This window comes from Pituophis catenifer, unplaced genomic scaffold (assembly GCF_029215685.1).
Source record: "Pituophis catenifer annectens isolate HBS135680 unplaced genomic scaffold, rPitCat1.0.hap2 SCAF_2, whole genome shotgun sequence".
NCBI lineage: Eukaryota > Metazoa > Chordata > Lepidosauria > Squamata > Colubridae > Pituophis > Pituophis catenifer.
In genome coordinates, this window is record NW_027256882.1 from 6,082,361 (window position 1) to 6,092,862 (window position 10,502).

At 50.8% G+C, this 10,502-nt stretch overlaps 1 protein-coding gene across 1 annotated transcript; it reads left to right on the forward strand.

The window, feature by feature from the left end:
• The first annotated feature begins 709 nt into the window (after nt 1–709).
• On the forward strand, nt 710–8,849 carry LOC139311711 (H-2 class II histocompatibility antigen, E-S beta chain-like). The gene is made up of 6 exons (XM_070936196.1): nt 710–971; nt 2,134–2,424; nt 6,405–6,686; nt 6,843–6,956; nt 7,193–7,216; nt 8,337–8,849. The coding sequence occupies exons 1-6, from the start codon at nt 710–712 to the stop codon at nt 8,348–8,350; spliced, it is 987 nt and encodes a 328-aa protein (XP_070792297.1). The 3' UTR covers nt 8,351–8,849.
• The last annotated feature ends 1,653 nt before the right edge of the window (nt 8,850–10,502 follow it).

Here is a 10,502-nt window from a genome sequence, read left to right on the forward strand (position 1 = left end):
GAAGGAAGGAAGGAAGGAAGGAAGGAAGGAAGGAAGGAAGGAAGGAAGAGGGAGATTCCTACCCATTTGGGGTTGGGGAATGGGAAGGAGGTGCAGGGGAGATGCGTGTTTCAAGGAAGGGAAATCGCAGTTTTCTTTTGTAAAGCCAAGAGATCCCTACGGAGATTCCCCCGTGAAGGGGGGGGGCTGGGGAGAGGATCTGGCTGGATTAGGAGAGATCCCTGCAGATCCTGCGTGGACTGTCAGCTCAGGGTTTTCCTGGCTTCCCTTCGGATTGGGGGGAGCGTGTGACCCCCAAGTCCTGGCTGGCTGTGGGGCTGCCCCTCCCCCCTTGTCATCCAGCGCAGCTGCTGGGGGCTCCCTCCTCCCATACTGGGGTGGGGGGAGCCCAGAAGGATCCCTCGAGCTCTGGATCCACTTTGCCCTTCTGAAGTCTCCGCAGCTCCAGCCTGGGCGCCCTCTGGGCACTGTGGGAACCAAAAGGGCATCTAGTCCACCTCTCCAGGCGCACAAAGAGGGATTGGAGGAGAATCCTGGGTGGGTGGGAAAAGGAAGTCCACCCTCCCCTCCGGAGCTGGCATGAAAGACCCCCTAGAATGCAGCCCCCCAAAACTGAAATTATTCCCCCTCCCACTTTCTCCGCTTCTCTCTCTGCTGGGAACTATCTCCTGCATCGGACGAAGTCAAGGGAGGCTCTGCCCGGAGACCAATGACGCTGCAGAAGGGAGAATTCCCATTGGTCCTCCTGCTCTTCCTGGACACTCCCAAGTCCAAAGTCCGAGGAAAACTCCTCCTGCCCCCATCCAGACCCACCGATTCCGCGTCTGGGGCTGGGAGCCTCCGCCTCTTTCTCCTCTCTCTTTGGGGGCGCTTGTGGGGAGCCTCCATGGCTTTGGCTGGGCTCCCCCTGATGCTGCTGCTGGGGCCGCTGGCCCAGATCCCCGGAAGCGAAGGGGGGAAGGAGACCCCCGGTAAGGAGGGGGCTGGGCGGGGGAGGGGGGGGCTGGGAAAGACCGGAGGGGGGAAGGAAGCTGCTGGGTCTTCAGAGCCTCCACCAGCCTCGATCTCTGCGTGGTCTCCTCCCCCTTTCTCTCCACCTCTCCCCCAGGAGGACCCCTCCCCCCTTCCCCGATATAGCCAAGGGGGGGTCTCAGCCCGGGCCCCCTCTCGCACCCCCCCGCAGCGCCTCGGTGGGAGGGGGGTTGCATGGAAAGAGGAAGGGGAGGAAAAGCGAAAGAGGGAAACTGAGGCATTTTCAGCCCTGAATCCCCAGAAGGGAAAAGAGGCATTTGAGCAAAAGTCTTTGGGCTTCTTCAGAAACTTCACTTTTTCTTCTCAACCTCAAATTTGGGGCTTTGGAGGTCAGGCAAGAGGGGGCTTCGGGCCCTTCTGGGGAGCCCCTGAATTTGGGAAGGAGACCAGGAACCCCCCACCCCCTATAATCTCCCACTGCTCTATCGGAACCTGGAGGAGGAGGGGGGAGTACTGAGGGAGAAGGAGATTGGGGGCTCCCCTTTGTGAAGGGGGCTGGAGACCCTCCCTTTGAGGTGCGGGGGTGGCAGGGGGTCTTTTTGGGGAGGGGGAGAGGAAACAGGGGTGATCCCCGAGAATCCTCCAAAGGGAGGGCGTTGACTTGAAGATTCGGGGGAAGAAGAGAATCTGGGGGGACCCAGGGAAGGTGGGGGTTCTAATGGCTAGGAGACCCCGGGAGAGTCCGTCTAGATGTCCTCATTGTGTCCCCTCCCCATATCCCCTCCCAAAGGAAGAGAGAGTGGGGGGTATGGATGTTACTTTCCCTCCAGCCTCCCCCCCCCCAATTCCTGCCCCTTGAGATCCAACCTTCCCTGCAGAGAGGAGATCTGCCTGACCAGTTGAGCTTCTGCCTGCTTTTTTCCACCCTGGGAGGCTGGAGGAGGTCCCTCCCCTTCCCCCCCTTTCTTCCCTCCCCCCTCCAGACCCCCCCCAGGAAGCCTCCCTTCCTCTCTGGGACTGAGAGAGTTCCCTTTCCCTCCTCCAGGGGGCGTCTTCCCCCAGTCTCTCTCAGAGGGTCCCCTGCCTCCCTCCCCCTCCTCCCCTGGGAGCGATGGGCCCTGGAGTCCCCCCTGACCGCCTTCTTCCTCCTCCCCCTCGCAGCCCATTTCCTGCACCAGAGGAAGGCCGAGTGCCGCTTCCTCAACGGGACGCAGCGGGTGAGGTTCCTGCAGAGCTACTTCTACGACCGGCAGGAGATGGTCCGCTTCGACAGCGACCTCGGGGAGTTCGTGGCCGTCACGGAGTTGGGGGAGGCGGCTGCGGACGCTTGGAACAGGGATAAGTTCTACCTGCAGAGCGCGAAGGCGGCCGTGGATTCCGTCTGCCGGAACAACTACGAGGTGTACAGCTACCAGGCGGCCAAGGTGGAGGAGCGCCTGATTGGCCGGAGAGGTGAGTCTAGGGGAGGGGGGTCTCTTCCCTGGGAGGGGGATGCCAGGACCCCCCCTCATTTCATTCCTTGGGATCCTCCCGGATGGAGGTTTTACTTCTCATTTATTTATTCTACCCTCTCAGATGTGCAAAATCTCCCTTTTCTTCCCAGGATCCAAACTCTCCTCCTCTCTGGAAACTGGGATCCCTTTGATCCATTTCCCCCCCACAAGAAAATCCATCCAAATATGTTTTTTTTGGGGGGGGGAATCCAGCCAGATCTCTCTCTCTCTCTCTCCTGCTCAATGCAGGCAGTCCTCCAGATCCTAAGAGAGAAAAGCCTCTTGGAGCATTTGCTCCTTCCGGAGATTATTCAATATTTTAGGGGAACCAACAGAGATTTTGCTCTCCACATATTCAGTCTGGAGGCAAAACTCACTTTCACTCCTAAATTCTTCCCTGCAAACCTGGGAGGATTTTCAGCTGCCACATAAGATGCATTTGGAAATGTTTTTTACTACCAAAGAGGATATTTTCATGGAGATAATAATATTCAGCTATATAATTTGTTTCTGGATGATATTTAAAGTGTATTTTTCCCCTACAAACAGCACAACGTTCTTGTTATCTGGCATAATACTTGAAATAATTCTCATTCCAATAATATTTAATATAGAAATTTCACCACTTTTATTCATTTATCTAGTGATTTTTGATAACCTCCGAAAGTGCCCCAAGTGCCAATTGTGTTGGTGTTGTGAGTGTGTCTCTTTTTTTTTGTGGGCCTCTCAGGGCCTCCCTCCCTCCTCCCTCCTTTTGGGGGTCTCTGGGGGGATTTTCCCTTCAGGGAAAGGAGCTTCAGCAGCTGCCCAAACACCCCAAAGCCCATCCTCCCCTCCTCTTTTCCTCCCTCCCCTCCTTCCTTCCTCCCTACCTGGTTCAGGGACAGGACCAAAATTTCTGTCTGGATAGTTTGTGAAAAACCTTTAGCTGCTCACAAGCTTTATCCACATAAATAGAATGCATTTTTATTATAAATCCAAAATGGTGATCCTGAATTTCATTGTGATTCATATAATTTCTTCTTTATCTAAAGTATAATTTTTACTTCCATGGAAATACTTCAGACAAGAGGCCAATAATTCTCCAGGGGTTCCTGTTCTTTGAATAAATATTCCGTGGATTTAATGCCAATTGTTGGTGTGGCTCCAGTTTAGGAGACCTGAAATCACAGGATGTTTCTTGAGTCTCTTTGGGGGAATTTTCTCTTCCTTTTTCTTTGACTTCTGAGCCGACTTTTCTCTCCGGAGAGATCCGGGCGTCTCCTTCCCCCGAGAGGCCAAAGCTTTTCTCTGGACACCAAGAGAGGCTCCCAACCTTCCCTCAACTCTCCCCAGAATTAATTCAGCCTCCATTTCTCTGGGAAAATCATGTCTGAGTCTTGTTTCTTGTTCAATGAACCCAAAAAACGACATCAACTTCCCATCTTTTGCTAATATTTAAAATGAGCATCAATTCTATGGATGTGGATCAAAAATGAAAAGTAGATCTGTGTCCTATTTTACTACATTAGGCATTAAGCTTGATATCAAAAACAAATCTTGAATAACATGTTGTGGGGCAGCTAAAATGTGCTTTGTAGTCCTGCTATTTTAAATCAAGAGGTCTCTATTTGTCTATTAAATTGAGTTCTTGGATGGGCCGAGGGAGAAAGTGTCTCTTGGTAGGTAGTTAAAAAAGAAAAAAAAATTCTGATCCAATTAAAATCTCCAGCAACTCCCATTTGGCCAAATCGGAACTCAAAAATCTTCACACTGCAGTATTGTAAATAATGAGGTTTGGGATGGACTATAAACATGGAAAAATACCAAATTGCAGCTTTTGAATTTTAAAATCTGATCCTTCCATTTTCTTGTTGAAGACTTTTTCTTATCCAAACTTTGAACTTCTTGTTTAAAAAAAAAAGGCCATTTTCAGTTTGTAAAGCCTCTGCCTTCTTTTAGCAATTCCACAAAGGCCTTTAATGTCCCAAGAGGCAAATGGGATTTTCCTGAGAAAAGAAAACAACTCACACCTGAAATGTTGCTATTTGTCTGCATGGAAACCTGACCAGATCCCAGGTTGGAATTACAAAGAACCATTTAAAAATGGGTTCTTCTTAAGCATTATAGAATTTACTGTTAATAAGAAAATCCCTCAAGAGAAAAAAAAATGGTTAGCAAAGGACTCTGGGCTGGAATGGATCTATTGTCAACTCTCTTGGGGGGCTCATCCAGACTAACCCCCCCCCCATTAATCCATCCAAGAGTTGTGCCAGTTGGAGCATTTGCTGAAGGAGGAGATCAAGATCCCAGATCCCCTCTGGATCCCTTCCCCACTCCCTGCCCCCCTCATTCAGGGCAGAAGCTTCCCTCTGGAGTCAGAGGGACCCCTCCCCACCTCCTTCCCCAGGAGTGGCCGGTTCCTGCAGCTGGGAAGGAGGCCGGCTGGGTGCAGGCAGAGCCTGGTCTGGGGTGGGTCTCCCTCTGAATCCCCCCAAAGCCCCCCAGGAAGGATCCTTGAGAGAGATCATGAGATCCCCCAAAACCTCTTCTGTCCTTCCTGCTCTGAAGGGGGGATTCAGGGTCTCTCATCTTCAATGGGAGGAGAAACTTTTCCTTCAGGGGATTCTGGCAGTTATGGGGAGCAAAGGGCTGCCCCCCCCCCCAATTGGGCTCCTTTGCCCTTCCCTTCAAAATGCCTCTTTCTGTTGAGGCTGCCTAAAATTGGGGGGTTTTGCAGCCACATCACATTTTGCACTTTTCCCCCCTGAAATCTTCTGCTGATTTTTTTGTTTATTTCTGTATCTTGTGGATCCTAAAGGGAGAAAAGGGAAAGTGGAAGGAGAAATTTTCTCTCTCCAAATAAAACTTTTTGAAAAGTGATTGAAACACCAAAGAAAAATGGGACAAAGATCTTTTCTCTTCTCTTCTCTTCTCTTCTCTTCTCTTCTCGTCTCGTCTCGTCTCGTCTCGTCTCGTCTCGTCTCGTCTCTTCTCTTCTCTCTCCTCTTTCTCTTTCTTTTTCTTTTTCTTTCTTTCTTTGCTAGCTTGGTTGATCACCTTCAGGGCTGCCCAGAGGCATTTGGCTCCGTCCTCTCTCCTCTCCTCTATAACCTCCGCATGAAGCCGCTGGGTGAGGCCATCCGTCACCAGGGCTGGAGGTCTCCTCCGTCTGCTGATGTGATAAGGTTTCATCTCCACCTCTGGGGACCCAGGAGATGCTGAGGCTGCCCCCTCGAGGGTCCTGGAGGCTGTGGGGGGAGGGGCTGAATGGGGGATTAGGGGCTTCGGCTGAACCCTGGAAAGGCCAAAGGGCTTTGGGTGTTGGGAGCCCCAAGATGGGGGACTTTAACCAACTTCCTCCTGGGTGGAGCTGCATTGTCCCAGAGACCCAGTTGGCAATTCTGGAGATTCTCCTAGACTCCCGGAGAGCAGGTGGCAGTCACAGCTAGGAGAGTGTCTGTAAGACTTTGGGTTAGTTGTGGCCACTTTGGCAAATAAATTTAATAAATAACTAAGTTTACTAAAGAAACAAACAAACAAATGTTGTGGTATTAGACCTAATTAAAAGTGTGGTTTCATTTTCAACGAGATCCCAAGAATCATCCGACTCGTGCTGCGTCTGTCCTCCCCGTCTTCAGGGTTATTTCTTTCCATGTCCACATCTGGCAGAAGGTTCCTCCACCACTGGGCGTTTCCAGCCTTTATCCCAGTCGGACTTGCCTATTTGGGGAATTCTTTTTTGGAGACTGCAATTGGTCCCAATCAGGAAGGATTTAACATTTTTCCTTCTTTCAGGATCCCTTATAATTTCTTGCTGAAATTTACTTTGGAAGATGACTCAAAACACAGAATAGTTTTAGGAATGAAAAGGGATCTTGGTCTGAACTAACCAACTTGGTCTCCTGTTCTGGTCCCTGTTGTGTCTCTCATGTGGCTCCTTCTCCTCCTTCCCTCCAGCCAAGCCCACCGTCTCCATCTCCCCCACCAAGATGGAGCCCTCTTCCCCCAACACCATCCTCCTCTGCACCGCGACGGGCTTTTACCCCATGGAGATCGAGGTCCAGTGGCTGAAGAACGGGCGGCCGGAGGAGGAGGGCGTGGCCTTTGGGGAGGAGCTCCAGAACGGAGACTGGACCTACCAGCTCCAGGTGATGTTGGAGACCCAGCCCCAATGGGGGGATGTCTACACTTGCAAGGTGGGGCATGCCAGCCTGGAGGCCCCCATCACCATCCAATGGGGTAAGTCCCTCCCCTCCCTCCCCTCCTGTTCTGGGGACCCCATCCTGCCCTGAGAAGGGGGAGAAACCCACCCCATGGGGAGAGCTGGAATGGAGCCTCCTGGGAGAAGGTGGGCCTGATCCTCCTGCTCAGGTGAGGCTCCTTCTCCTTCCCCAGAGCCCCGTTCCTCCAGCTCTGCCAGGAGCAAACTCTGGACGGGGATCATGGGGGCCGTGATAGGAGTGGCCTTCCTGGCTGTGGGGCTCTTCTCCTACCTGAAGAGCAAGAAAGGTGAGTCTGGGGGGCTGGAGGAGAGGTGGTGGGGAGGGGACCCTCTAGGGGAGGCCTCTCCTCAAGCTTAGCAAGTGGCCAAGAGGGGCCCCTTGGGGAATGTTTATGGGAACTTCTGTTCTTGGAGGGGCTTTAAGTGAAGATAATGCAACCTATTATGGGCTATCGATGGGGAGGGGGTCCCCTGTGTCCTCCAGCCCATGAAGGGTCCTGATTGGGTCTTTTTCTCCTTCCAGCAACTCCCATCCAACCTCCTGCAGGTGAGTTTCTCTTCTTCTTCCCTCATCTCAACCCCTCCTACAAATTATAAAAGGTGGCTTTTAAAATTCCTTAATTGTTCCTTTAAAAAAAAAAAAACCTTGCCTGAACAATATCTCCTTGTTGTGGATAGAGCAGTTTTTTGGATTTTGGGCAACGTTTCTTTACAGAGATCTGAAAAAGTATTGCAATCAAAAACAAAACGCACACAAATGCTAAAATCTTGCCCAGAATTTTTCCAAGTTTTGGGAAATTGCCAAAGGGAAGGGAAGGTGGGGGCCATTCCTTCCCATTCCTCCCTTGGGGAGGGAGCACCCCATGTTTACATTCCCCCATGCATTTTGTAAGCAACCCACCCATTCTGTTAGGCTCACTGTTCCCGAGGTTATTTAGGGGACAAATTCCACCCCGTGGCTATTTTAAAAGGGGTGAATCCCGTGCTACTATGCACTGAGGTATTATAGGGCACTTCAGCAAATGGCAGGAGATCTGCCCAGCTGAATTGCTGATAATTAACATGGCATCTCAGGGATTGACATCTCAGAGTCCCTTGGGAGTTGGGCAGCATAGAAATTTGATAAATTAAATTAAATTAAATTAAATTAAATTGTTCTATCATTATGTTAGCTCGTTCTACAGCTCCGTTTGTACTTGGATGAAAGGTGCAGCTAAATCCTTGAGATGACCCTATCATCTTAATGAACTCCCTCCAAAACTTTGCCTTGAACTGGAAACCCCCCCCCCACTCCAATCCGAGATGATCCTTCTTGGCACCCCATGCAGACTCCTTTGGGTTCATTAGTTGGAACCTGGACAGGCTCTTCTTCCTGACCCCCCCTTCTCCTTGTGAGGATTCCCACAATTTCTGGCCAAGTGAGCCCAGGCTCCCCCCTTTGCTGCCACCCCCATCGTAGCCCCGTCTTCTCTCTTCCTATGAAGCATCCCAGCCTTTTCCTCCCTGAAATGGGCGGATTCTCTCTCTATGTGTCCCTGCCTGTCAACCACCCCCCTGCAGTGTGGGTCTGCCTTGGGGGTGGGGGATGAAAGGGAAGAAGAATATGTTATTTACAGTAAAAGTGTCTCTTTATATTCTGATTTTCTTCCCCATCTCTTTTTCTACAGCACTCATGAACTAATCCTGCTCTCCGATGCAAAAGCATATTTTTTATTTAACAGCTGATGACTCTTTGTCCTGTTTGCAACCTGTGAGAAATGGAGGCTGAAGGTGGCAGTTTGGGGGGAGGAGGAGAATGGCAGCCTGGACCTTCTCCTGCTGAGACACACATACACCCCAGCTTCCTTTCAGGGCCTCTCTTCCTTGTGAGGGAGGGGTGGAGACCATCTAAACCAGCAGTTCTCAACCTGGGGGTCGCGACCCATTTGGGGGTCGAACGGCCATTTTACAGGGGTCGCCAAAGCCCTCTCTCGCCCCCCCCAGGTCTTCACTCACCCTCACCCTCTGCCTCTGTTGGATCGCCGGTCAGCAGTCGCTTACCCCGCCCACTCCCAATCTATTGCTGCCTCCTGAGTCCCAGCTGATGGCTAGAGGAAAAAAAAACTCTTTAAATTCTTGCCACGGGGCTTCAAAGGGCTGCCCTACAGCTGATCAGTGTTAAAAGAAAACAAATGAGTAGACTGGTGCCTGCAAAAATAGAAAAAAACAGCCCCTTTCATCTTAAGCATAGGTTAATTACCATAAATTGATTTGATCAGCGTCCCGACTTTCAGCTGATTTGCTCTCAGCTGTTTTGCAGAGAGCTGTGTTGCTAGCTAGCTGCAAAGAGGTAAATTCCTGGAGCAGATTTTTTTTCCCCTAGCTATGCTGAAAAAGCAAAACTGAAAGTAAAGCAGGGTCTTTGCTGCAATGTGACAAAATGAGGCAGAGAGAGATTTCTTTTTCTTTTTTTTCCTCACCAAAAAAGGTAGGTGCAAAACTGCAAACAATGGGAAATTTAGGGCAAAAGAGGAGAGTTCAAAATTTTAAAACACAAAAGAAAAAAAGCTCTATTTAACTAGGGAATTGTAATAATTGAGATACTATTAATTGTATATTGTGTTGAAAGCAGAAATGGTTAAGTTGTGGTTTGGAGGAATATATGGGGGAAATTATTTAGTTTATTATTATTGGTAAATATAATTAATTGATTTGTAAGAAATTGGATTGCATGGAAATAATTGGAATATTCATGTTCATATTGTGCACTCCGGCCCCCAATGCGCAACTCGTGTCCGGGGTTGCACAGAGCCTCAGGCCCTGGGTCCGCAGCTGATGTTATGTAATGCCAGGTCGGTTGTTAATAAAGCCCCCCTCATTTGTGATCTTATTTTGGAGGGGGGTGCGGACCTGGCAGGTATTACGGAGCCCTGGTTGGGCCAAGAGGGGGGGTCACCCTCGTTGAAATGTGCCCACCAGGTTTCCGTGCATTTCATCAGCCAAAGGCCCAGGGGAGGGGTGGGGGAGTGGCGGTGATTATTAGGGAAGGTCTTTGTCCGAGGGAGACCAGTGTTCCTCAGATAGCCGGATGCGAGTCCCTTTTTGTGAAGTGGGGCCGTGGGGTGCAGATGGGTTTGCTGACTACGTACCTGGCTCCCTGCCACGTGGCAACGACCCTGCCTGAGCTACTCAACCTCATTGCCGGGATGGCGGTTGATATCCCCAGATTTATTGTCATGGGGGATTTCAACCTTCCATCTGCAGGTGAGGCATCTGAGGCGGCTCGGGAGTTCATGGCTTCCATGACGGCCATGGACCTGACCCAGTTAGTTCAAGGCATAGGGGGACACACTCTGGACTTGATTTTTGTCTCTGGTCAGTGGTTGAATGATCTTGGTAGAGGGGACCTAGATATCAAACCCTTGTCATGGACAGATCATTCGCTCCTCCACTTGGACTTTCCTACCGCTTTCGCCCACCGCAGGGAGACGGAACCGACCAAATGGTTCCCTCCCAGGCGCCCAATGGACCCCAAAAGGTTCCTGACGGAGCTTGGGCCGTTTCCTGAGACTCTGGCACACGACTCGACTGAAGAGCTGGTGGCCACCTGGGAGAGTGCGGCCACCGGAGCTTTGGACCGCGTCGTGCCGTTGCGGCCTCTGACCCGATGCCGATCTCAATTGGCTCCTTGATTCTCTGAGGAGCTGAGAGAGGTGAAGCGTCGGAAAAGATGCCTAGAGAGCATTTGGAGGGCTAGTCAATCTGATTCCAACCGGACACAGGTGAGGTCTTATATCAAGACCTACCTAGTGGTGATAAAAGCAGCAAAATCTAACCATTTTTCTGCTCTTATC

What these genes read in the sequence shown, in the direction of transcription:
- LOC139311711 (XM_070936196.1), top strand. Translation starts at nt 710, where the DNA reads ATGACGCTGCAGAAGGGAGAATTCCCATTGGTCCTCCTGCTCTTCCTG. An exon ending in AGGGGGGAAGGAGACCCCCG is followed by an intron (nt 972 to 2,133) that starts GTAAGGAGGGGG and finishes TCCCCCTCGCAG; the next exon opens with CCCATTTCCTGCACCAGAGG. An exon ending in GCGCCTGATTGGCCGGAGAG is followed by an intron (nt 2,425 to 6,404) that starts GTGAGTCTAGGG and finishes CCTTCCCTCCAG; the next exon opens with CCAAGCCCACCGTCTCCATC.